At 49.7% G+C, this 27,073-nt stretch overlaps 1 protein-coding gene across 1 annotated transcript in view; it reads right to left on the bottom strand.

The window, feature by feature from the left end:
* Positions 1-1,183: 1,183 nt before the first annotated feature.
* DAAM1 (dishevelled associated activator of morphogenesis 1) overlaps positions 1,184-27,073 on the bottom strand; it is a 95,009-nt gene continuing 69,119 nt past the window's right edge. The window contains exons 10-26 of the mRNA XM_065635196.1: positions 26,653-26,719; positions 26,190-26,307; positions 25,927-26,065; positions 25,231-25,289; positions 24,708-24,895; positions 23,973-24,281; positions 23,753-23,860; positions 18,244-18,347; positions 12,985-13,069; positions 12,100-12,206; positions 10,296-10,384; positions 9,918-10,086; positions 9,052-9,159; positions 6,902-6,962; positions 6,138-6,269; positions 3,052-3,222; positions 1,184-2,601 (exon numbers count right to left, since the gene is read on the bottom strand). Coding sequence (XP_065491268.1) covers positions 2,392-2,601; positions 3,052-3,222; positions 6,138-6,269; positions 6,902-6,962; positions 9,052-9,159; positions 9,918-10,086; positions 10,296-10,384; positions 12,100-12,206; positions 12,985-13,069; positions 18,244-18,347; positions 23,753-23,860; positions 23,973-24,281; positions 24,708-24,895; positions 25,231-25,289; positions 25,927-26,065; positions 26,190-26,307; positions 26,653-26,719 — 2,224 coding nt within the window. The 3' untranslated portion in view covers positions 1,184-2,391. The remainder of the gene's footprint in view (positions 2,602-3,051; positions 3,223-6,137; positions 6,270-6,901; positions 6,963-9,051; positions 9,160-9,917; positions 10,087-10,295; positions 10,385-12,099; positions 12,207-12,984; positions 13,070-18,243; positions 18,348-23,752; positions 23,861-23,972; positions 24,282-24,707; positions 24,896-25,230; positions 25,290-25,926; positions 26,066-26,189; positions 26,308-26,652; positions 26,720-27,073) is intronic.

Here is a 27,073-nt window from a genome sequence, read left to right as displayed (position 1 = left end):
CCCAAGAGAAAAGAGTGGCTACTTACACCAGCACCAATCTAAAAGTAGTTTTCAACAATGGCACATGGAATTACCTGCACACAGCCTTTGTATTTATTTATAGAGATATAATTTTTTTTTTTTTGAAACAAAATAAAGAAATGGCAAACCCAGCCCCATAACGAGGCTGTTGTAAAACAATAATAATTAAAAAACCAAACAGGTTAGGAAGGGCGAGAGGAAATCTGTCAGGAAAGGTCCTGATGTGGCACTGGGGTGGCAGAGGCAGGAGCTGGGGTGGGTGCTGGCGGCTGAGCCCCCCACCCAGGGACCCCGGGCGGGCGATCGCCCTTTCCAACTCCCACCGCCTTTGGAATTAAACACATGTGACCAACCATTCCTTAAACCATCAGAAGCCAGACTTTTTTTTTTTTTTAACCTTTTTTTTTTCCTCTTTTTTTAAAATATTTTAAATTCCCCCCCCAGGTCCATTCCCTTAATTGTTATCAGCCCCATTTTTTTCAGCCATAAATAAAAAATATAAATAGAGGCACTTTAGTTAAGGAATAGTATTGTCATTACCTTTTGTCTTTATTTCCTCCTCCTTTTTAAAGCAAAGTGCTTAACTCCACCTTTGAACATAATCTGCAGGTTTTGCAGCTGCTTGTATATGAGGTGCTGGACTTTTTTTTTGCGCTTATCTGCTTTATTTATTACTGCTTTAAATGCTACTCAGAAAGTATTTTTTTCTTTTTTTTTTTTTTTTTAATCTACAGTGCGTCAAAAGTTGCAATGAAGAAAAGAACAAAATACTAAAACCACAGCTCTTGACAACTCTGGTTAGAGAGGTTTTCACAGCTTTCACTCAGCACGCAGACCCCGTGGCCTTCAGGTGCTTAGAACCATATTCTTTTTATACAAATTAGTTTAAACAGCACTTTTGCTATACAGTACATATAGTTAACTGACATCCCATACCCCACCAGTAATACCGATTATCTGACAAAAAAAAAAAAAACAACCTTATTCCAAATAGTGTTAATAACTAGTGCAACAGGGACAAACTCATCTCTCCACAGGAAAAAGAACAAACAAACAAACAAAAAAAAAGGATCACAAAAGTATTGGTGGTATAAAAAGGTTTTGTTTTTCTTAAAAAAACACACCACAAATAAATAAAAGTAAAAAGTAACAGTCCTCTATATACTTAGCATAATTTAAGAATAGAAATGTTAATATGTTAATGGTTGTTATTTTTTATTCTCCAATTCTTAATTTTCTAAACCTTTAAATTATTACTCCCTGAGAGCTCTGAATTATTTTATTATTTTTTTTTGTCTTTTTTTGGACTGACATTTCACAGGTAGTTCTGCTTACAAATTTGCAGTGACAATGAACAGCAGACAAGTCAAAAAAGGACCTGGCTAAGACACGAAGTTTCTTGGCATCACTGCTTCTGTGTGTCTTGTAAAGGAAAAAGAAAAGAAGGTGTGTGAAAGCTGGCGGGTTTTGCACCAGCCCCTTTGTACATCAGAGACCCTCGGTCCTGACCCACCTTTACAGAGGATACAGTTTGTCCCATTGAACAGAAAACAAGAATAAAAGTTACAACACAAAAGTTTATGCTCTTCGTCTCCTCCGAGAACTGACCTTTCCCAACATCTTGGGCCAGAAAAACATTATAAAAGTATAAATACATCTGTGTGGCGTTAGAGCGATAAGCACTTTGGGGTAAACTTTTTCCTTTAGCAAGGTGGCGGTAAGAGGAAAAAGAAGCGTTTCCCAGGGACGATGGGAAGAGCATCGCCGGCAGCGCCCGCGGCACCGAGCTCAGGAACCAGCGCGAAAGCACAGACGTGCAAGTTTTTTTGAATAATCATGACAACGAGGAAAAAAAAAAACCAACCAAAACCCCAAAACAGATTAAGTTCAGTCAACTTTGTTTTTTTCTTCTCCTCTTTAAACCGCTTGGCTTGTGCGCAAGGTGTCCCCCACAAATGGCCCAGGGGGGTCCCAGCAGGAGAGTGGTGGGGAGCATCTTCCCATCACCTTTGGGGACCACAGGGACAGCTGGCATCTTGGGGTTGTGTCCTCTGTTGCTCCGCGGATGCGGAATTGTGCTTGTGCATGGGGAGAACTACTTTTCAGAGGCGATGGGAGGGGAGGAGGCGGTGCTGGAACCCGTCAAGGTGGGCTGCACATCCATCCGCGCCCCCGACCCGACTATATACACAGTATATACACACACACACTCGCCTGCGGGGAGAAAGAGCGTGCCACTGTTTCGCTTCGAATGGCAAGGCAGTATAATGGGAATTAAAAAAAAAAAAACCAACCCTAGCCACTTCAAAAAGACTGACACGCGTTCTTGTTTATTTTTTCTTTTTGCTAGTTTTTGTTGTTGTTTGTTTTTCAGAAGTTGAGTTTGGTGACAGGCCTCTCGCGGCTGCTGTCGGCCAGCTGGTTGGTGATGCGCTTGCGGTTGCGCTTCAGCTTGGAGAGGTCCTTGTCGAAGACTTCGCCCGAGCGCAGGGCCGAGACGAGGTCGTCGAACTCGCCGCCTTCCTCCCCGCTCTCCTTCGCCTTCCTCGCCTTGCGCTCCCGCTCCCGCTGCTCCTTCAGCTGCGTGCCACAGCATGGCGGGGGGAAAGGAAAGGAGACATCTCACTCTCGTGCAGGTAATTTTGGGGGTGCCCAATGTGCACGTGGTGAACCACAAAGACATGAAAGAAGAGCAGTTTCCCACCCCGGTGCTTAGCACGCAAGAGCTGGTTGGGGTTATTGATACAGCCCAGAGGATGAGGTGCACAGCCCCAGGACTGCTGGCTGGTGGGTCACGGCTGCTCACAGGCTGCACTAGCTCTGCTGTGTGCTTTAGCTCCAAGATCTCACCAACCCAAGGTCATTAGTTAATTAAGCAATAAACAGTGAAATGCAGGTGGGTCTAAGAGTGCAGAAGCTCCTTGCCCAGCCTTCAGTGCTCCCTGTGCAACCACGGCCAAGGACAGCATGGCATGGTTGCCATCCCTGGGTGTCTCAGGGTTGCTGCCGGACTTGCCGCTGCCCACTCACCTGTGCCTCCATGCGTGCCCGGCGCTCCTCCTCCTCCTTCCTCCTCCTCATGTTCTCGTTCTCCTGCTTGGCCTCGGTCACGGCTTGAAGGAACTGGTCAAAGATGCCAAAGAACTCATCAGGCTGCATTTTGTCCGTGTCTTCTCCAAAGTGCTTCACAGCCTTGGCAAACTGGGAGAGAGAAGACAGGGGTCCGTCAGTCTTGGAGATACTCACTGCTCTGGTGAAACCCCCCAAGGGAAGCCTTCGACCTGACGGTGCAGAAAGAAATGCTTCCAGCAGCATGGTGGAGAGCGGGGCTTTGCTTCATCAGACCTTGACTTAAACGAAATAAATAATCTGGCATTTTACCTGCTGCCCTGTAATAGAAATATAGAGTCATAGCATGCTTTGGGTTGTAAGGGACCTTCAAAGCTCATCTAGTCCAACCCCCATGCCATGAGCAGGGACATCTTCAACTAGATCAGGTTGCTCAGAGCCCCATCCAGCCTGGCCTGGGATGTCTCCAGGGATGGGGCATCCACCACCTCTCTGGACAACCTGGGCCAGTGTTTCACCACCCTCATTGTAAAAAAATTTTTTCCTCATGTCCAGCCTGAATCTCCCCTCCTCTAGTTTAAAACCATCACCCTTGTCTTATTGTAACAGGCCCTGGATCACTCCTGAGTTCCCTCTCCTAGAACATCCCCCACACAACCTTTCTTGCCTCTGGCTGTGCTGAGCCTCCCCCTGCTCCAGCTCGACTTTATTAACTAAGCAGCAGTAACAACAAGGAAGCAAAATATTGCAGGACTGAAGACCGAAGACATAAAACTAATAGTAAACACGGCAGGGGAAGGGAAACTCGCACTTTTAAGTTTTTCTTTGAAGTATTTTTGGGGTATTATTTATCACTGCCACATGCTCTGCTATTGAAACCAAATGTGTTGGTGAAACTTCTAAAAGATGTTTCTGCCCAGGCTCAGGCACAGCCCTGGGTAGGGAAATAGGGAGTTTTCCGGCCTTTCGTGCTGTTTGCACAGCATTAATGTAAGGGAGTCGAATGAGGCCAAAGCACAGGTCAGGACAGGACATCCATGAGCTGCTGATGTATTCAGGTCCCCAAGGAGCCCGCAAGTCATCCCTGGGACTGACATCCTTTGTTCTCACTTCCAGCTTGAAGAAGACTCTTTGTGCACAGAAAGTTTGTTAAAATCTTGATGGCACATTCTGGAGATAAGCACGCTTAAAACAAAAGAAAAACAAAATCAAAGCACAGATTTACTAGTTGCTTTGATTTTGCTGTGTAGACCAAGAGGAACATTTTTAAAGACTGCTTGTATGATTTAGTTTTATTTGCAGAGGTGCCCCAGGCTCTTCAAAAGACATTTAGGGCATTTGTATTTCTTTGTTTACTTAAGAGACATAGCACTTCAAGATGCAGGGAGGAATCTGAGAGGTGCCACTATGTCAGACAAAATAATTGAGGTTATTCTTGGTGATTTTCATCAAGACACTAGGTTCTCTGCCACGTTACGGGAGATTCTGGTGGTGGGAAAGGCTGAAAATGTTATTCTTGCAAGATATGAAGTTTATAAAATAATGATGCTTCTGCTTTCCTAAGAGAAAGCAGTAACACAATTTCAATCTGGACACGTGTTTAAAAAGTGAGGAGCTGGTGCACTTTGCATGGCCCATCCTATCCAATAACCATGGCAACCGCTGTGCATTGCTTCAGAGTGGACTTCGATAGGCTCTGGGGACCACAACCAGACCTCCTCCTCCAGATCCAGCCAAGCCAGTGGAAGACAATACAGTTTGCAGAGCATTCATCACTGTCTCCACAGTCCTAACTCACTGCAGGCAAGATCTGCCAGGTTACCATCAAGAGTTTAAAAGGGTGGCCTGCGTTAGCTATGACTTCAGGATGGCAATGGTCAGTCATAATCCCCAAGCATGGGTGGATGGTCTGAAGGACAGTAGCAATTGGCCTTTGGTACAACAAGGGAGAAGGAGGTGGTGACACCTGGCTAACTTCTGTCTTTGAAGAGGTAGCTCATGCAGTGGGACAAGGATGGAACCTCTAAAACAGCCTTTGCTGAAAGAGGAGAAGCAGAAGGTGCTTGGGAATCACAGACGTCAGCCAATGGCCACCCCTTTGCTGTGACTTAAACCAGCCTGGTAGGGAGGAAAGGACAACACGGCAAGAGGTCATTGCACATGGCTGCAAAGCACTCACCAAGGCATTACTATGGGGAAGGTGAACCTTTGAAGTAGCTTCTCTAACCAGGTCTGAAGTTGGCTTCAATTCATGTCACTGAGCTCCTCTCCTTCTTCTCTGGAGAGAAGAGCGGGAAGGTCTCCAACCAAAGTTACACATCAGATTTATTTTGCCCTATATAAGTGGGGTCACTCGGGCAGCCTGGGTTGTCTCTGATATCAAACTCTGGGTGACCTCATGTCCAGCCCGAAGACCTGGTTACATCTTTTCCTCTTCTTCCATGAACACAAGACAGAACAGCCTGCTATCTTGCCACCTTCAGCCTTCATTGGCCAAGATGCCCCAGCTGCCACTCTCCTCTAAAGCCACCAAAACTGAGATATTTCCATTTTAAGAAACAAAAAGCAAAGCAAGCCCTCAAGGCTTGAGTGAAACCTCTTCACCAAAACTCAGATCTGCACAAATGACCTATAATCTCTTCTGCTGATGGGCACAACTCTCCCACGGCTAACCCCTGCCTCGCACTTCCAAAAGATAGACAGGTATCTCACAGCTTTCTACAGCACATCTGGTGTCCCAGAAGCAGTCTGTTGGCCTGACCTGCGATCCCCTGGCATGTTGGGTTGTGGAGCAGGAAAAAGGCCCTGGGGATGGACAGGGATGTACCCACCCACTCACTCCAAACAAACCATGAAGAGCAGCCCAGCACTTTTCTTGTGTCAGGGTCTCAGCAGGACACTCGCGTGATCTCATGGGGGAGGTATCTGAGATGTTAACACACAGCATGTGCTCTGGGAAGGCCATGACCATCCAGGACCATCCCTCTCCCTGGGCCAGAGGAAAGGCTGAAACACTACCCAGATCTCAAGGACGCTGGTGACCTTACCAGCTCTTTCGCTTCCATCAGAAGGTCTTCAACATCCGAGAAGCTGAAGCTGGCTAATGTGATGAACTGGCTGACGACAGACACAAACTTGTCACCTGCTTGCTGAACTTGAGACTTCTGGAAGTCCAGCTCCTTTGGGGAAAAAAAATGTAAATCTGGTCAGGCCCTGGTTGATGAGGGACACAAAAAGCACCACTCTCTGGCAGTGCTGTTGGGTGTGTGCCTGTGTCATGGCTGCACCATCACTGCTGCTCCCTCCTGCCATGGACCACGGATTACCCCATTTTACAATATCACACCTGCAGTTTGCTTTTAAGGTGAAATCCTGGAGGAGAAATCATGGAAGCAGCATAATTTAGCAAGACAGCGAGTCCTTTGGGATACCTCCACTGTTTTATCACCACTCCAGTTGGGCTGCAGAAGCGTTCCTCAACCTGAGCCCTAGCCCTCTGCAGTTTTACAGTGAAAAAGAGACCCCTTGGCACATCACAGCTCCTCCACAGGCATCATCGCTACACCTACTCAGCCTCCCTTGGTGTACTAGATATAAACCACACACGTTCTGAACCACACACGGCAACTTTGGTGCTGAAACAGCCCTAAGAGGACAAGCGCACGTGCAGGGCAGGAAGGAAAGACAAACAGGTCTCCAGGATGTGAGATAAAAGCGGCTTCGCTGGGAGCTCCCTCAACTGCCTCCCCAAGGAAGGATGCCACGGTGCTCAGAGCCAGGTTGAGCTATATTTGATTTAAGTCATACTTACAGTCTCCACTGCCCTCAGGCCGCTCCTCAAAGTGTTTATTTCTTTCTCCAGCTCGGTCATGCTGTTGGAAAGGGCAAGATGTTAATTTTCAGTCTTCCCTGGCAAGTTCTACAGCTCTCCGACCAACTCGGCCATGTTTTTCCACTGAAAAGACCCCAGCACTGCACACCTTGCCCCCTGTTTGCTGAGCAGCGTGTCTCGAGCAGCAAATTGGACTGTCAGCCTCTGAGAGCTAGGGCATCTGCCTATCTCAAAGTGGCTGCAGTTGCTTGTTTTAAAGCAAAGCACTTTTCAGTGTTTTTAATCAAGGGGATTGTGCAGGCTTTGTAAGCTCAGCAGCCTCCAGATCTCTCTAAGCAAAAGGAGAGCTCAGGAGAGGGCTTTGTTAGGCGCAGATTTCTCTTCCCCTCTCGAGGGCCAGTGGAAGATTGGCTTGTTGTCCCAGTACATGGTAGACAACTTTTCAAGGAACCATGGTTAGGCGAATGCCATGCAAAGCATCCTTCTGAGCAGCAAGGCTTTCATAAAGGGAGACAATCCAGAGAAATAAAAATAAATCATCACGTCTGGCGCTGACTGTGTTTACACAACGCTCAAGCCCCTGATGAGCATCAAGTTCAAGTGCTTACGGGTTTCTACCACGACATCTGAGTGGAAGCTTTCTCACAAAGACCTGATGACCACAGCCTTGATGGCTTTCCAGGGATGTCTGTCCTAGGGCTTGGGGTCCCTGAAAATGCTGACATCGGGTCATGGGGCAAGCGTTCCTGGCAGGTTTAGTCTGGGAAAATGCAGTTTTGGGAGCCCTATGCTCCAGCAGTTCATTACTAGCGGTGGGATTGACAGAGGCGGTAATTTTGCTTCACAGCTGCAGGGCTGGGGGGAATTTAGGGTTTTCCAGAGCTTTAGAAACTTTTTTGGTTTCACTCCTGATTGGACCCAACCCAAATATTACATATGGTGTCCAGTTTAGAGCAAAATGATAAAGTTTAGGGGAGAAAAAAAAAAAAACCTCTATGCAGACGTGTTCTTTCCCAGAAGCATATCTGTACAACAGCTGCAGATACACAAGCATGAGAAAGCCGGAGCCTGCCCCGGCGAGGAGCGTGCCCTGCTCCACCATGTCCTCGGCCACCACAAACTGCCCTCGAATGCCAAGATTTGTCCTGTCACTTTGTTTAATCCTTATGGCTGACAATTATTTTACATTTTAAATGTAAGGATGCTTGCTTTGCACATTACAGATCTTCCGCCAGGAAGCCATCATTGCTAGAAGAGCATTTTGAAATTTGAAAGACCCTCAAGCTGCCATAAACTCCGTGCATATTTGCCATCCCCTCTTTAAAAAGGTGCAGTTTCAGCCCCTTTTCATCTCCATGGCAAACATGAACACGTGTTGACTGCAGAAACATGTGATTTTTTGCTGCTCAGGTCCCTGAAACAGCAAAGCCCATAAGCTCCTGCTGATCTTTAAAACCGAAACAGAGCCTCATTGATTTCAGAGGGACTTTAGCACATACTTGAGGGCTTTGCAGAGCAACAGCAGATTCCTCCTGTGCTTAAAAGTTCAGCGTGTGTTTAAGGTCTTTACTGAATGGGGGCCTCTGCTAGCAAAGAGGTGGCAGCAGCCTGCTCCGAACACGTCACTGGGAGATGGGCAAGGTTTAAAAGCTCATTGTAGACATCAGAAGCTCCATGTTGGTGGCAAAACAAGGGCCAGGTAGGACCTGGAGGCAGGTGAGCTCCTCGCATCACACTGCAGGCAAAGCCTCCCTGCCACACACAGATAAACAGCTGCCCTTTATCTGCAGCCACACCGCGACCGCTTCCTCCCGGATTACTTAATGTACCATTAGAAATTAATTAAATGCTTCTGTGGTGAGATAACAACAGGAAACGGCTGCTCCCAGCAGCTCCCCTCCCTCGCGGTCAGGAGGCTCGCAGCCCTTTGCTGCAAGGGCTGAGATTTAAAGCCACCAGGTGATTTTACTTCTGCCTCCTGGGCTGCCCTCGGGCCAGTGTGGCCACCAGCCCGGTGGCCAGGATCTGACCAGGAGCACAAGCGAGGAAAGGTGACATGGAAAGGCAGGCTGAAGCAAGGGGAAAGGCGCTCCCAGTGCTCCCGAAGCACCACCTAAATCCCTGCTTACTTGACTTTGGCTGCCTGCGGGATGTCTCGCAGCTCCTCGTGCAGGCGGAGGACTTTGGGGTATTTCTTTTCAACGATGGTGATGAGATAGTGCAGAAGGGTGATGTTCCTAGGAGAGAGGATCAGCGAGGTCAGCATGGCAGCATCACGTGAAGCCGAGAGCCCAGTTGAAAACTCTGGTTAAAATCCCACCCCTGGTAATGAACTGTTTTGGGATTTCTGCAAGGATGTTGCTCGCTGCCTGTCTGGGGACATGGGATGGGTCTGTCCCATCTGCGGCCACAGTGCAGAGCAGCCTGGTCCCTGCAAGCAAGGTCCCTCCACAGGCGGGACTCAGACGGGGTGACTTGAGCATCACTGCTCTCATCTCTGTTGTCTTTACCGATGGATGAAACCAGGCAAGTTTGAGACCTGACCCAGCTCCTCTCACTCTGTGCATGGAGCTCGGTGGGGAGAGCGAACCAGGTGATGGCTGCAGCAGCCTCTGGGGGCTGCAGAGGAGGTTCCCGTGGAAAGGAACTCCTGAGATCTCTCCTCTGAAGCCACAGCACAATGGCTCTTGGCTTCTCAAAGGGGAAAAAAGCATTTGGAGGATGATCCTCCCAATCAAACTTGGTTGCTGTTTAGCCAGCCCAGGAAGGAAAGTCGCCATCAATTCCTGTGCTGATCTGCAGCTCTGCTTCCTTCGAAATCTGTCCTGGTCCAAAACCAGACACTTGCATCATTGGATGTGACAGATGGGGCGGCAGGAGGGAGGGGACCGCTCTCACCTACCCACATCCCGGAGGCAACATTAACGATCCCTCCGTTCCCCCAGCATCCCGGCTGCCATGCATGCTACTGAGGATGAGAGCAGGGGCTGCTCACTTGTCAATGCTGGACTTGGTGTCCGCGATCTTGTTGAGGCTGGAGATCTTAAACCCGAAGGCATTGCCCCTCTGGCCTTTGTTCATGTAGTTCCCGAAGGCCAGGACCACCTCCAGTAGCTGCTGGAGGCTGCCGCTCTGCAGCACCGCCTTGGAGCCGGCGCGAATGGCTGAAAGCAGAGAGGTGCAGGACATTACCCCCTGACACAACAGCAGACCGGTCCCCTTTCCCTGTAGCAACTCTACGGCCAAAGAGTGACCACCAGCTCCCTCCCTTCCCCTGCATCGCTGCAACCTCCACAGAGGGATGCTCTTCCTACAAATGCTCCCCGTGCTGGCACAGAGCTTCTTAGACCCCTTATCAGGTCCAGCCACTTGCCTTCCACCTTGGGTTTGACTTCTGCAACTCTCTCTGCAAACTTCTTCTTGAAGTAGAGGGACTGCAGCCTTTGCTGATAATGGTTTATCCTGGGAAAAAAAAAAAAAAAAAAAGAGGTGCAGGTTGAGCTTTGTTTGCTCCAGGTGGAGCTCAGTTGCTCTGCTGCTCGCAGCTGTGCTTTCTTGAGCCACCGCGATTAAAAAATAATGACTGCATTTCTCCCTGAAACTACGCTGGGATGGGAAAAAATGACAGCTTGAAGCTCCAGCTGTCCTGGGGTGGATTCAGGTGGGCTCTTAAGCACATGCTTAAGCCTATCCTTAACTCAGCAGGTTCAACAAGTGCATTTTTACACCCTATTGCTATGAACAAACAATTCATTTACAACCACTCCTTAGCAAAGATGCTGATGAGGTCTGGGCTCCCAATAGTTTTGTGATGAGCTGTGGCTGGACACAGACAGGCCAACTACCAGCACTAACAAAAATGGACCTTCAGATCCTCAGAATGATGGTCTGGGCTGGAAAGTCACCAACACAGCTCAATCCAGCCCTTTCCTGGGCAAATTAGGGACAGCTCTGCTCATGTCAGTTGTATTTAGGCTAAACAAGATCTCCCTTGTACACAAATGGCAGGCTGATTTGAGTCATTTGGACCAAGGACCCATGGGAGATGTGCTCACAGACAAGGCCATAGGCTACGCTGTTGTTGTACTAATCAGAGGTGACAAAGACATCACACTCAGTTACAGACCACAAAGCAAATTAAAAAGCTGTGCCAGAAATCAAGGAAAACATTTGCATCGGGACATTGTGCTTTCCAAAAGATGAAGGCACAGGAGCAACACTTGGGCAAGAGACTGTGAAGAAGAAAGGTGACCTGCGATAGGAAAGCTAATTCTGAGCATTTTCCAGCCCCGAGGGCTTAGGTCTGAACTTCACAGCTCTGTCTTTGATGCTCAGCAACCACACAGTGCATCGCCCCTGTGCTCATCGGAGCATTTCTCAGGGAGGACAGGAGCATTTCTATTTTTGATCTGGTACGATCTCAGATTGTAAAACTCACTGACTTTGCAAACAAGTGACTTGCTTCAAATTCAACTAAGAAATTCAAAGAGCTCAATACTCAGTTGGATCTAAATAAGGAGCTTCAACATTTTAACCCAGCACCTCTGGAGGATGTGCATGCAAAATATAAGATTATTCATCCCTGAAGACTTCTAAGCCTTAAATGATTGCTACCAGGAGCAGGAAGAAATGACGTTTCCTTTCCATTTCATATATTCTCAGGAGCTCCAGGGACGAGTCATTCCTGGAGGTGAGTTGGACTCATCTACACAGCTGAGAAAAATTTACATACATCAGTCTTGAGTGTTCCTTAGGATATGTTCGTGTGAAGGGGAAAGGAGCGTTGCTACAGCTTTGTTATTATTCAAACAGCACTTCCCAGCTGGGCCACAATGCAGATGATGCAAGTTGTGCCAGACTGAGCTTTTATTCCCAAAATGAGCGGGGAAATGTGTTGGGACAGCCTCTGTGAAGCCTCTCTCCAGAGGATCCCTCTCCCCATCCCTCTCCTCACTGCTCCATCCAGCTGCTGCTTGTCTGGGATGCACAGTGCTGATTTTAGGAGCACAGCATCACAAGCAATCTTATGGATGGGAGCACCTTACTTTGGCCCACTCATTTCTTGATGTGAAAAACAGTAAGCAGGGCATATTTCCCAACCAGACTCCATGAAACAGCTGCCTCACAACCAGCCGGTGCAGCCACTGGCCAAAACATGTGTCTCCCGGGCCACCAACCTGCTCATTTCGAAGAGGAACCGGTCAGCCTTGGCCATACGGTCCAGCTCGTGCTTATGCTCTTCCAGGAGGTCAATATCACCCTTTTCAGGGACAAACTTCAGGAGCTAAACAAGGAAAAGCGCACTTATGGACATGAGGTGCATTTACAGTTTTTCACGAGCGAAATGCTGATTTATTTGCTCGAATCTCCTACCTTTTCAGCATGTACAGTGACCCCAAGGCACCTGTAAAATAAGTGTTATCGCTGTCCCTGTGACCTTCCTCTCATTACCCCATCACATTATTCCTCTCTTTACCCCATTGCAGAAGTGTCTCTTGCTTGTGCCCCACCATCACTCTAGTTTTACAACAGATGTACTACAGCTACTCCAAGGAGGTTTCAACATCAGCTCTGCCAGAGATGTCAGGGACTCTATTTTGCTGTAACCCTACATATTTGCAGATGGAAATGTTGCACAATGAATCCTCCCACCTCTGTGCTGAAAGTGCTGCTACCAGCTCAGCTTTAAGGACAGGTGAGTAAAATGCTTCAAAAAGGATTTAGCACGGGGTGAAAAGTGGGATTCCCTTTTTTAGGACTGCACAAATGTTAAAGAAGCTTTCAAAAATAAAACCCACTGAGCACAAACTTCAAGCTGCAGCCACAAAATGGGCAACTGGCTCAGCCTTGGGGTCCCAGGGCAGAGCTGGTACTTGCACCGATGCTATGACCAAACTGCTTTCCTGCTGCTCCAGCCCACTTGGGCGGTTTTTCAACACACAGTTGGCAAATCATTTGGGGCCCCAACACACTTCTCAAAGCCGCAGTTTGGTCCTGAGCACCTTGCACACTGTGGTCTCACTGTGAGGCAACCACAGAGGAGCACAAGACACATTGCCCACCTGCTCCAGCATGTCTTTTGGGAGGTCCTCTTGCTCGTCCATTGTCAAAATTGCTCGTTTGATCTCCTCGTTGGAGAGTTTCAGCCTGGAAGGTGGAAGGGAAGGAGAGTTATTCCCAGCCCAGTGATCAGGCAAGGTTCAGGAGCATTTCCTTATGCACCCAGGCAACACGAACAGCTTCACTCCCAGCCAGCAGCACCATCACAAATAACACTATACAGCACGTTATGAAGAAGAATATGCTAGAAACATGGTAGGACCATGGTCTGGAAGGCACAGCAATGAGCATCTCTGGACCCACTGCGAACGGGGTGTCAAACCCCACCAGCCAATTCCCTCTCCCTGCGCCACAGCAGCCACCCCATATTTTACAGTCTTTTATGTAAGTATTGTAAGTAGCGTATTATACATGTATTAAATAACTTTTCTGTGTAACTCTTGCCCGTAGCAATGCCGCTCCTGTGGTGTCGGCATCCCCGAGGGCCATGGGGACAGGGGAGTCACGGCCCCCGTCAGCTCCACAACCCAGCCCGGGCTCAGAAGCACAGCTCTGCACTGGTCCTGAACCCATCGTCATGACCCCTAAGGAAAATGTGGCCAATTTCTGCCGCTTTTCTTGGATTTGGACATTGCCTCCCCCACCCCTCACAGCTGCTTTTGGTTGGAGTGTCCCTCTAGGGAGAAAGAGATAGGAATCCAAAATTTGGGGAAGAGGATGCTCAGCATCCCAGGAAACCCATCAGGGTTTTTTTGGAGGGTCGCGACTCAATGTGCAGGAATTGAAGATGTAGCCTCAAATTGGAGCAGCCATCAATTACAGTTTAACATATCTGCAAAACTCCCCGTGATGGCTCTCTGCAAGGACTTTGACTGCAAACCTACACATATTTTTCTTCACGCTTTTGCATTGTGGTAGATAAGATAATCTAAATGCAAAAGAAGGAAAGCCCAGAAACTCCTGCAACTCTGTTTGTCAACATCTCATCCCTTGCCCAGCTTGCAGTGATGGTTAAAGCCATTGCAATAGATACAGTTAAAAAAAAAAACCAAACAAGTCCGCTGTACTTGCATGCATGGAAAAGTCACATGATTGAAAAAAAACTGTTCACGGGCTATAAGGAAACCCATTGTCCCAGTCCTGGTGATCAGCACTGCCAAGAGATGCTGAAACACTGGGTGTGGCTCAAAGGAATGAGCTGAAACCAGAAACACACCCTACGGTGGGATGTGAGACCTTGGAATCAACCTGATCAGCAGATCAAAAAGAAGATTGGGGGCTGACCTGATCACTCCAAGTAATTAAACAAGGAAAGTGTTTTTCCTGGCATCTCATCAGGGAGCAGACTGAGACCATGGAGCTGGCTTTTGGAAAATGAAGCTGAAGCAGGAAGGGTGCTGGTCTACAAGACCAGGATAGAAAGGGCTTGGTTTAGCTTGAAATCTTTTGCTCAAGACTGAAGTGAAGGATTAGCTTTATCAAGACTGGTGAGTCTTACAGACCTGGCAACTAAATACTTGTTCCTTAGGAGCTCATGTTTCTCATCTTGTAGCTGGCCCTCTCTCACCTTCTGCTTGAGGGAAACCCCCGAGAGAGTTTGTTGAGTAATGAGTGAATTAAAATCTCACCTCAGCCAGGGGAGGAAGCTCAAAGACTGTGCTGAGGACCATTGCTAGGGTCATTGCACAAGGAGCAAACCAGGATCCATGGAAAATGTCCCCTTCGATGCCTGCAGTGACGAGCAGCCATGTCCTGGGGACACTCACCCTGTCCAGTGCAAGGGCAGCGGCTGGGATGGACATGACCTGAGGTGGGATATGAAGCTGCAAGAAGACCCCTTTTACACCTGAGCAGCGACACGAGAGCTCAGGCCACCGACAAGTGTCACATCGGTCCCCATCCCAGTGAACAGCAGACACTAGCTGGGTTTGGACATTTGGGGGATCCCTGGGAGGCAAAAACGTTCCTGGGAGGCAAAAACATTCCTGGGAGAAGGGGGCTGGTGGGCAGCTATCCCTCATCCAAAGCCAAAGTGAACATCTAAAGTGCTGCCATTCCACTGCCATCATCTCCAGGAGGGTGGTGAAGGATGACAGTGAGTTTGGAAGCCCTGCTCATTAAAAGCAAAGTTAATAATAGAATATATTTAAACAAAAATAAATAAAAGGAGGCTGAAAAAACTTTTCTCAGGAACCATCAAAACCCAGTGCCAAGAACAAGAGCCTGTCCCGGCATCGGCAGAGCGAGTGCAGGGCGCCAGAAGAAAACAGCTTCTCAGACAATTTGATGGGAAAGGGGCCAGTGAAAGCTAGAAGCTTATCTATAACCACAATAATTATCATTGTTGGCAGCAGCTGTCGAACGCGAGCCGTCTGAGAGGAACGGGGTCACAGGACTTGCTGTCACGGGGATTTAAAGCCAGCAGCCTGCCGATGCGAAGTGACAGCTCGGCGGCCTGACAAGCGCAGGGCTCCTTTGCGTGGCTTTTGTCGAGTCCTGCTGGGGATGTAATAAGTGTGAAGGGGAAAAAAACCAAATTCTGCCGGGAAAGGGACGCACCCTCTTGAAAAGCCACATTCATTTGAGCAAAATGCTCCACATCGCCTTGCCGGAGAGAGGAATCAAACAAGCCATTCACCACCAGCACGGGCAGAAAGCGATGGAGCAAGGGCTTGATTAGCATCTTGCAGAAAGCAGCACTAAAAATACACAGACACACACAGGGAGCAAAAGCAAGGATATGGGTGGTTCACAGAGGAAGACTCGATAATGCACTGACATCGGCAAAGCATTCTCCAAAAAAACAAGAAGAAAAAAGCGAGTGTTAAAAATATTCTTGTGCTGCATTACAAGCCAGAGGAAAATCCAGTGATCTCACTGCACAGTAATTTCTCCCAAAGCAAGGGAAGAAGGCAAAAAAACCCCCCAAATCTACAGAGAGAGATAAAGTATCTTGCTGGCTGTAATATTTCCATGCTGCAAGCCAGACAATGCCTGGTGAGCTTACAAATGTCTGGCCTAAATACGTGGCCAAGCTTGCAGGTCATTTTGCATGTGAAAGTCTGCTTGTCCCTGTGGTGGCTGTGTGAGGCCAGCTGTGATAAGCCACCTGGCAAGACCAGGTTAAGCCAAGCCCTTGGCACCACCAGGACCAGAGATTCTGCCCGGTTTAGGGATGGGCAACTGGAATGCGTAGAAGTGAGAAGTTTTGGGCAAGGTGACATGGAGTCTGTCTGGTCCTGAGGCCCTCGGGAAGCAGCAAGATGCTTGGGCTTCATCTTGACACTGCCCTTCCTTTTAGCATCTTGGCATCAAGAGTAGAATCATAGAAGGTCCTGAGTTGGAAGGGACCCACAAGGATCATTGAGTCCAACTCCTGTCCCTGCACAGGACAACCCCACAGTTCACACCGTGTGTCTGAGGGCCTTGTCCAGTCTCTTCTTGAACACTGTCAGGCTTGGGGCCGTGACACCTCCCTGGGGAGCCTGTTCCAGTGTCCAGCACCCTCTGGGTGAAGAACCTTTTCCTAATGTCCAACCTGAACCCTCCCTAGCACATCTTCCTGCTATTCCCTTGGGTCCTGTCAGTGGTTGCCAGAGAGAGAGAGAGAGTAAATCTTCCAAAGGGATTTTGTGAAGAGAAACTCGATTGCGGTCCCTTGGAGAAATGGAGGAAGGAGTAGATTTGGCTGCTGCTGCAGTGCTAGAGAAACGCCTTCCCAGCTGGCCCCTCTGCCTGTGCATCCCCAGGGGCACCACGGGATGAACCCCAAAGCAACTCCAAAACATCGTACTTTACTCAGTAAGGCACAGAAGATGCCTTTAAAGTGCTTGAGTAGCTTCCCTTCTCACCAAAAGGGCTATCTGTGTGCTTCACTTTCAATTATACACTTAAACCTCTGGCTGAATTACACCTAAAGCCACTCTGGCGGGGAGCAGTCCAGCCAGTGCCCCGAATTCCACCGCTTCACTTACTAATAGCTGGCTGACACAGACCTACTCATTCGCCTGGCTGCTTTAAACTCCACTATCATCGTCATCCTTTTTATTTGGACAGCTAAGAACTATAAAAATCCCCAGGTGCAACCTAGAGCAGAAATGGCCATAAACACAGTGATTTTACCACCGAATTCTGAAGCACACGTCTTGCTGCATTCATCCCTCCTGCTGTCCACAGGGCTGTGGACCATCTCTGGGAGAGCTTAAGGAAGCACCAGGGACTATGAATTACCCACCAAGAGGGTTTTTTTGCAGGCACCAGCCTCTGCATGCTTCCCAGGGAAGGAAACCAGCTGGGCTGCCCAGGCAAGGCACCGGTTCTGCTTACGCACAGTCCAGAAAAACAGAATTTGGGCTCTGTGGCTGCAAATCCAACCTGCCAGCGATGCTGTTCCATCCTGGCTGGACCTGAGTGGCACAAAAGCTTCTGCACTTCTAGGCAGCAGAGTGAACATTTCTGAATGGAGCTATATTTTACTGCTATTGAGATTTTTTTTTTTCCTGGGTGAGTCAGAAACAAGTGGCATTTTCTGCTGCTGTATTCCTTTTTTCTTTTTTTTCCAAGTAGCTACGCTGATGGTTGATCCCTTCAGACCACCCCAGCCTGGCTTCCCCCTTCTCAGAAGTCAGTCTTACTGGTGTAGTTTATCTTGCCAAAAAAGGCCCTTTTTATCCTCTTGGCAACAAGCCAGGAATGGGATTAAATTGCTGGTAGCAGAGCTGAGCCTGCCTGGCGAGGGGCACGCAGGAGGCTGTCATCCCAATGGGGCTGGGCAGCTGGAAGAAGGGAACGTCCCCTTCCCAAAATCCAGATGTGGCACAGGACACCTGGGTGGGCAGCCAGGCCCTGCCCGAATTACGCTGCTGCTCCCCACTCCCTGCCGATACCTGGCGCTTTCTCCAGCCTAACAGAGACCCTCCTCAGCCACATCAAAGAGCAAACAAAACCCAGGCTGAGGAAGATAAGAGGTGAAATTAAACACCCTTCCAACCCTTATAAAGGCTCACTGGGTACCCCAGTCCCTCTGGGGTTTTCCAGGGACACCGAACTGCCACGTATCCGGATAATTGCATCTCCCCCCTGTGCCACCCCATCGTGACCGGTGTAAGGCTATAGCTGGGTTCAGGTGTTGTTGGCTCTCCTCCAGTGCTGGTTCCTGTCATTAAATGCCCTCACAAGGGATGAGGAGCAGCCCCCCAGCCCTGGGCAGGGTATCAAGCATCCCCCCTGCTCCCCAGAGAGCGACGAGGCATTAAACATACCTGGAGAGGAGGATATTGCAATTCTGAGCTCTCCGGCCATCTATGACTGAAAGCTCCTTGACTTTATGCCGGGAACTCAAGGTGTCATCGATAGCATCTTCCTTCTACAAAACCAAAAATAAAGCCTGGATAAAAGCCGTGGAGAAGCAAACATATTTAGTACTCTCAGCACATCACGGCGTGATAAACAGCGGGCCCCCATTAATCAGGAGTGTCACCACAGGTTATAGGTAAAACCCGTTGCCTGTAACTGAAACACAGTAAGTCATTTCATAAACCAGAGCGGGCTTTGAAGCCACTGGTTAGAAATGTAAATATTTTCTTAGACAGGGAAGACTTAAGAATCTACAAACACACAGGCGCTGCTGAATAAATAAAGCCGAGCTTTCCTAGCATACATATTTGTGATACTTCATTAAATCCTCATATGAAATATTTCACTATGGGCTGCTGCACACACTCAGCATCACTCTTGCTCTTCATCCCCGCTCCAAACATCTGCATTCGCCCTTCACGCATCAGTCGTCTGAGCAAACTAACCGATACAAGCTACCACACTTGCAAACACAACCTGCAGCATTTGCTGCTCTTTCAGGGAAACGCTCCCAAAATAAGGGTTTTGAGAGCAGGAATTGGAGAGGCATGAGCACCTACAGTTCCCAAGCAGCTTAAAAACATTACCTTCAAATGAGTAACAATATACAAAATTGTGGTGGCAGGTGAATAGGCAGATCTACATAACAACAGTTTTGCAGCGTTGCCCAAGGGTTTCATGTTGCCCTCAGTTTTAATTTACCATATTGAATGTTTTAGTAAGGTTAATCAATTAAAAGCTGGCTATTCAATCCTTCTGGAAGGAACACAACCTGGAGCCGCAGGGTCCCACATGCTACAGATCCGCACTAAAGTCTATAAATGTAGGAGACCTAGCACACAGCTACTGCTTGGGTTGAACGTGAGCACAGAAAATTCCCATTTTTTTACTCTTTTACTTGTTTGAATGGAAAAAAAAAACAGCTATAAGAAGCGGGAAGCTTCCAGGACAGGTGGTGTAGAAGGCAGGCAGTGGCAGGTGAAGGAAGGTGAGCCCCAAGTCACCCACCACCAGCTGCCACTTTTGTGTGCTTTGCCTCCTGGCCATGACAAAACAGAGAGCTTCAACCTGCAGGTGTGAATATATTTCTTTTCATCTTTCGAAAAGCAAAAATGCCCACTGGTAGCAGCTTTTCTATGCTAAGCTGCATCTGAAAATTCAGTCCCTGGACGCAGACGTTGGCTTCGACAATGGCCCGACAGCAGAGAGGGCAGCTTGGCCCTCACCAGCCTCCCCTGCATCAACTTTCAAGCTGCTCAACGCGGTGATCTTTGTACCTCCCTGATTTGTCACGTTAACCCCCCGATGCAGCACATGTCCCCCGTGTCCCCAGCCCCACGCTCGCCTTGCCCTCGCAGGCACCGGGCTCCTGTGGATGCTCGCTTACCTGTCTGGAGTTACCATTCACAAAGAAGTCCTACGGCCATAGCAGAAGCATGGAAAAAGGCAGTAAAAACACATGCGGTTCAGTGATCTCAGCAAAACCAAAACGAATCGAAGCACAGACAAGGGGAGGGTGCGACATGGGGGGGCTTGGCAGCACGGGGACTCACTCGGGGTCTGCCAGTGCCGAAATAGGGGAGATGCACGTGAAAATGTGGTGAGGATTGAAGGACGTGCAGGATGGGGAGGGCTGGCAGGAGAGGGAGAGGCAGCTCTGTGAATGGATGGGGCCAAGGTGCTGCTGTGCAAGGAGGTGAGGAGGGGACATGGGATGAGGTGGGGGACGCTGGCTGACCCCTGCTGCTGCTCTGTGCCAGAGTCGGCGAGCGCTGGCCCAAAGCACCGCTCAGCCTGCTGTGCCGGGAAGAAAATTGCTAGTTTTTGTGAATCTGAGGGACTGACATGCCAACGCGACTGCCAGGAAAAACAGGGCTTTCAAGTGGAAATAACGGGAGGCTCATCCCGGACCAAATCTGGCTGCAGCAAAACTTTACCATTTGCCATGGCAACACATTTCCCCTTGATTTCTCCTCTGACAGGGACAAACCCCCTTCCCCAGGGCTTGGCAGCCTGGCCAAATGCCACCCTGACTCCCTGCCAGTGCTGCGCTCCTCCAAAGACCTGGTTGTCCTGCGGGGCTCCTCCCAGCAGGCTGGAAGCACATGCAGCAAAGCTGGCACCACACACGTGTGCACACACACACCGCGTTTTTCCTCGTCGTTCACTGGGCTGCATCTCATTTTTTTTTTTTGTGCTTGGCTCAAGAGACTATCCAGCACCTCTGTGATGGGGAGGGAGGTTTCAAAGGTGCAAAAAAGGGTCATTTTATTTTTTTTTTTTCTTTTTAAAGACAAGGCAGGCAGTGAGCAGAGGAGGTAGGTGGGCCCAAAGGCATGTGGTTTATAAGAGCACTTCCCTCCAGCCCCTCTGTGTCGAGGCAGATGATGGCCCACGTGCCTGGTTTGAGTTGGTCATCTCCAAACACAGCACCATGACCGCCTCCTTTTTAAAGGAATCCTCGTTTACGCAAGTTTTCCCCTGACCAGCTGCCAAGGCTGGATCAGTCCAGGACCCACACATGGCTCTGGGCGGGAGGATGGGAAAGGGCTCCATTCAATGGCACCAAATACTTGGGGCAGGGGGATCAGCACCAAGCGGGGGCTGAGCTGTGCTGGCCACAAGCCCCATGGCTAAAAACCAATGCGTCAGGCTTTCCCCGAGGACAGAGAAACACTGCAGCCCTGAAGCAGAACAAGATGTGCCAGGGGGCAACGAGATGTCAGCCAAGAAAAGGAGCAAACGACCCTTTCTTTGACAGAGGCGTGCATGCCCACGGGGTGCAGCATGGGCACCCTGGTCTGGCATTGTGCTGACTGGTTCCTCGAGCAGAATTAACTCTGTGGATCAGTGAAGGATGTAAAGAATTGGTGTTAAATAAAGCAACCTCTTCCCAACAGGCTTCTTCATGGCACAGGCACAATGCACACCCACAAGCAGCAAGGGTATCTTCTTGTTCATTTAACTGGTCCTCAATTTGGAAGCCCTCCTTCCATTCTGATGCTCAGACCTGGTCCTCGTGCAGGCTCCTGCTCCAGGAGCAGAGGGGCTCTCCATGCATTAACATAGAGAAAAGGCTTGTTACAAAACACCCCTCTCTCAGCCAGAGAGGTGGTGGATGCCCCATCCCTGGAGACATCCCAGGCCAGGCTGGACGGGGCTCTGAGCAACCTGAGCTGGGTGAAGATGTCCCTGCTCATGGCAGGAGTTGGACTAGATGAGCTGGTTTGCTTAGGGCAAGGGCAGGCAGGCAGCCCCGATGTCCCACGTGTCTAGGGACAAGGGAGAGGTGCGATTACTAAGCAAGTGATTTTTGGCCAAGGGCTCAAGATGGGGATGAGGGAGGAGAAATCCCTGCTTGCTCAAGACAGAAACCAATTTTTGCTAGAGCTTGAAACCACTGCAAATTACAAAGCCATTAGTTCACCTTCCTTCCTTGCAGGGACAGGCCATTTGCATGGAGCTCCCCCAGCCCCACACTGTATGCGAAGCACCCTGTGGTGTGTGTGTTATCTCAAGTTGTGCCAGGGCAGGTTTAGATTGGATATTAGGAAAAATTTCTTCATGAAAAGGGTTGTCGGGCATTGGAACAGGCTGCCCAGGGAAGTGGTGGAGTCATCATGCCTGGTGGTGTTTGAAAGATGCATAGATGAGGTTCTCAGGGACATGGTTTAGTGCCAGTATTGGGTTAACGGTTGGACTTGATGATCTTAAAGGTCTTTTCCAACCAAAATGATTCTATGATTCTGAAGAGCACATCTAACCCCATGTGCTGGCGTGTGCAGCAGCCTGCAGAGCCGTGCTGCCGGCAGCACTGGGGCACACAGCCCGTTCCCCCCTCCCCATGCTGCACTGCAAGGGGAGGCACCCCAGGGACCTGCAGTTGAGCAATCACATGCTCTTGGGTCCAGGGGGATGTGTCCCATCACTTAACTTGCACAAACTGGTGCTATCATGAAGCCTGGATGAGCCCCAAGGAACTTGGGCATCCTGCTTGCAAGGATGGCTCCAGCCCCAGCAGCATCTCACAGGTGAGCTGTCACCTCCTCCTTCCAAATCTCCGTTCCAGACACTCTTGCAGCATCTTCTGTCATTCCCACCCCAGTCTCTGGCTCCCATGTTCAGCTCCCTTTTGGTCCTTGTCCCACCTGGGGACATGTCACAGCTCTCCTTGCAGCATCTCCTCCTTCTTGCTGTCCCTGAACCTAACCAGCTGCTTTGCACAGCAGGACTTCAGCCAAGGCAAATTATTTTTAAACTCCTGCCTGGCAATAATCTGCAGCACACCAGGTGATTCACAGACTTGGGCAGGCAAGCCAGAGGGTGAACTGTCCCGCTGACACACCAGGTTTCTATTCTCGCTCCCCTTCCATTTCTTGTCTTCAGACGTGCCCTTTGGTAGGCATGAGTCAAGCTCCAAAAACACCAGGGGAAAGAGCCAGCACCCAACACCATGTGTTCCTGAAACACACCTGGGCAGCACGTATGTCTGGTGGGTTACTCTTGATATTTGCACTGCTTTAATCCACCCTGATCTTTCCCTCAATTAGCCTCTGGAAGAGATTAAACCCTCACGTTGCCTAAGGAGCTTATGTGTCAGGTCCTCTCCTTCCCAGCACTGTCCCTGTGCCTAAGCCTGGCAAGAGTGGGACAAGTTGTCCTCTCCTCCGATGCAGCCAGACAGTCAGCAGGTGAACATGAATTTTTCAGCCTCTTCTCCTTGCCTTTTCTCCTGCCTTCTTGAAAAACTCATTGCTTTTGCCCATCGTGGTCCTGCCTGGGGTAAAACAAGCATCTAATTTTCTTCGTGTGCTTTGATGCCTTCCAAACTGGGGCCATATTGCTTGAGCAGGAGATTAAAAAGCAGAGACTTTTGCCTGCAGTGTCATTATTTTGGTTTGGGATTTTCTTTTTTGTTCAAAGCTCCCATTTCGCTCTGGGCTCACTACAAAAATAAAAGAAGAGATCCACCCATGGTAGATGTGGGCAAAACTTACTCCTTCTTGGCCAGAGAGGGATAGACATTTTCCACCCAATACGGAGACACGAAGCAGTTGCTGTTAAGAGCGATCCAAAAATATTACCCAACTGTGACCACATCTGGGTGCTATTTTCATACATTCCCCGTCTCTTTTTTTTTTTGTTGGTTTTTTTTTTGGTAATCCATCTTCATGACACACGTGGTCAGGTGCATGGGCAGGAGTGAAACCAGGCACACCGAGCCATGAACGGCCACTTCAACCCATGCACTGGCATGTGGATGAGAGGATAAAGCAGACCGAGTCGATCTGGCAAACATGGTGTTGGTATGAAATAATGACGGGAGATGTACTTTGAGACCACAAGTGAAACTGCACGACTTGCAATGACGGCGCCTTGCCCAGATTCCCACGCATGCTCCACGCCAGCTGTTACCTGCTGTCTTTGGTAGGCAGAGAACGTCCTTTCCAGGTCCTCAAGGTCCAGGATTTTGAAAACTTTTGCATCATCTATCTCGGTCCACACAGTGCCTGCCAGTTTGTTCTGCAAGACGAGGGATCACTTCAGGTTGAGGGTCTCCTGCCCACCTGCCCTGACCTCACCAGTGGCCGTGCAGCCCCTCTGGTTTCACTGCCCAAATTATTGCCCATCTTACCTCTGGCAGCTTGGACCAGTTGAAGGACTTCAGGGCGTTCGTTGGCTGTGGGATGCTCTTCTTCTTGAGGGCAAAGCCCAGAGGTGCTCCAGGGGGAGGCATCACCCCATCCAGAGGTGGGGGGCCAGGAGGAGGTGGGGGACCGCCTGGAGGGGGTGGTGGTGGGGGAGGCGGTGGGGGACATCCCCCTGGGGGTGGCGGTGGTGGTGGAGGGGGAAGGAGGGATCCAAGAGCTGGAGAAGGTAAAGGGCCACCAGGAGCTCCTGGTGGTAAGGGAGGTCCTCCAGGGCCAGCAGCACAGATCGCCCTCTGGGAGAGAAAGAGAAAGGGGACCAGTCATATGGAGATGGGGGACACCACCCAAGAAATGCCCTCATGCCAATTTTTAATTTTTTTTTGCCAAAATTTAACCAGCATAGGAGGCACTCAAGGGCTTCAGCACTCCTGACAGGTCCAATGCAGCTGGAAAGGCAAAATCACCCCATCACCAGGGATGGACATAGAATGTCCTGAGTCAGAAGGGATCCATAAGATCATTGAGTACAACTCCTGTCCCTGCACAGGACAACACCAAAATTCACACCACGTGGCTGAGGGTGTTGACATCTTGGTGTTGACATCTCCCAGCAAGCACCTTCACAGTCCCCCATGCAGCTCAGCCACCAGAAATCAGCCCACAGTGTTTGCAGGAGCTTTGGGACTGGGCCACAATGGGAAAGAGGTTTGGGGCCTCACCCTGTTCATCTCGTGGAGTTGTGCCGTGAGATCTGCCACCTGCTGCTTGACCTGCTTGTGCTCGCTAGACTCCTTCTCCAGCTTCTCCTTCATCTTGTTCAGCGTCTGCATCATTTCTTCCTTTTCCTGGGCCTTGGCGTCACACTCCCGCTCCTTCTTCTCCAGCTTCTGCTGGAGCTCACTGTGCTCTGAAACAACCCCATAAGACCACTTCTGGGTGACAAACACTCTCTTTTGGCCAATGGCAGCACGTGGGGGACTAAGCCCCACGCTGCCCTCCAGAGAAGCTGCGCAGTTAAGAAAAGGGAGTATGTGCTGTGCCTTAATACCCCAGCCAAAGCCTCCCCATGAAAAAATGAATATCTGCTTGGACCACTTCCCTTGTGAGCCCCATAGTGTGATACTATCTCAGCCAGTCAATAAAGCCTGCAGACTCCATCCAGCTAAATACCTGTATACTTATCCGTTTAGCTTACCCTGCGTACTAAGGTTCAAGTTAACACTGTACATCTCCATCACTCACCTTTTCTCATTTTTTCTGCTTGTTCTTTCCACTGTTTCACTTCATTTTCATTGACTAACCTAAAAGGAAAAGACATGCGGCACGTGAGACAATCCTACCACAGTAAACAAGAGACAATCACCCGCAAGAAACACAATTGAGTAAGCCTGGGCAGTGGGATGTAAGGTTCCCAAACTGGTATTTCTAACACTTCTGCTCTGATTCCCCCCGGGTGGGGTTTTGCGGGCTGGGATGTGGTGCTGTCTCAACAGCTCCAGGGATGCTGGCTTGTCCAACCAAGGAGCAGAAACATCACCGGGTGATAGTAAGTGACGACTAAGGAACAGTGACAGCAGCAGTCAGGGGAAATCATAGAATCACAGACTAGTTTGAGTTGGAAGGGACCTTCAAAGATCACCTAGTCCAAGCCCCCCTGCCATGAGCAGGGACATCTTCACCCAGATCAGGTTGCTCAAAGCCCTGTCCAGCCTGGCCTTGAATGTTTCCAGGGATGGGGCATCTACTGAGGACACAGAGGCTGAGCTTAATTCACCTGCACATTGCACTTAGGAGGCTGAAGTGATGCCAACCCAGCAGGGATAACCCCTGTCCCTGTCCCTGTCCCTCTCGCCTGCCAGAGCGGAGGCAGCAAAGCCATGGAGGACCGTGTTGGTGCTGCTCAGCATCCAGCTCTGGGAAAGGCGGGCAAGCACTTACATTCGGACGACGTTTTTAATATTGAAGTTTTCCAGGGGAGTGGCGTCGGGGTCCTGCCCTTTATCACTCTGGATGACGATCTGCTGCACGATCCTGTCAAGCAGTAGCCAGTACTGGACGGTGTTGCCGCTTCTTTTATCTGGAGGAGAAGGAGGGGAGAGAGTTTGGGAAGCGTCAGGGAGGTCACTGCCACCCCCGGGGAGGAGACATGGACTGCCAAGCCCCGGGCAGTCGGGGGTTTCCTCGCCTCCCCCAGGACTCACAAGGCATCTGGAGACAGTGGTGCAGGATGGACATAAAGTGCGGGTACGCCTCGGTGTGCGTCAGCCTCTTCCTCGTCAGCTCAAACATCTGAGTCGCACTTTTGGTGTCGATGTGGACCTGCGGACAGGAGCCAAGCGAGGTCAGGCCATCGGACTGGCGATGGCACCTCCTGTTTCCCACATCTCAGGTCCAAACTCCATGAGCCATCCCCACCCCACGCCTGATGGACAGACAGCCCCACTGCTCTGCAAGGGGAAAACAGTGCTGGTTGGCAGCCAGAGGAGAAGAGGCATGAAGCAAGCTGTAGGATGGAGGTTGCAACAGAGCAGGGCAACAGGAGACAGATTTCCAACCTCCAAATTTTATCCAAAAGACCGCACTTCATCCCAGGCCACGTAAGCACTTTTAGAAGGAACTATGACATTGAGTGCTGGTGTCTGCATCAGCAACGTTCATACTCACCAGCTCAAATCTTTTGGCAAATTCCAGTTCATCTTCATTTCTAAGCATTTCGAAAAAATCTAAGTGCCTGAGGAAAGGAAGGGGCAAAAAAAACCTCCACAGTTAAAAGCAGATACGAATGTGACAATACATTGCAGGCAGCCAGTCTGGCAGCAGCTCAGAGACAAGCAGGACTTGAAACATCAACTGAATCTTCAGTCTCAAGCTCTCAGTCATTACAGCCTCTCCAAGGAGCCTTTTGGGATGAGAAGAGGAGGAGGAGGGCTGGCAGCATCCCCCAGGTCCCTGATGGCACATCCTTCCCAGCTCAACCCTACGTTGAGCTCAGCAAAACCACACCAGGGTTTTCCCTTCCCTCTCTGGTAACAGCAAAGAATTTCTTCAAGAGGAGCGAGTCCAGACCCACATGCTTTCCCCAGAG

Source organism: Caloenas nicobarica, chromosome 5 (assembly GCF_036013445.1).
Source record: "Caloenas nicobarica isolate bCalNic1 chromosome 5, bCalNic1.hap1, whole genome shotgun sequence".
Classification (NCBI taxonomy): domain Eukaryota; kingdom Metazoa; phylum Chordata; class Aves; order Columbiformes; family Columbidae; genus Caloenas; species Caloenas nicobarica.
This window is presented reverse-complemented; position numbering and strand designations above follow the sequence as displayed.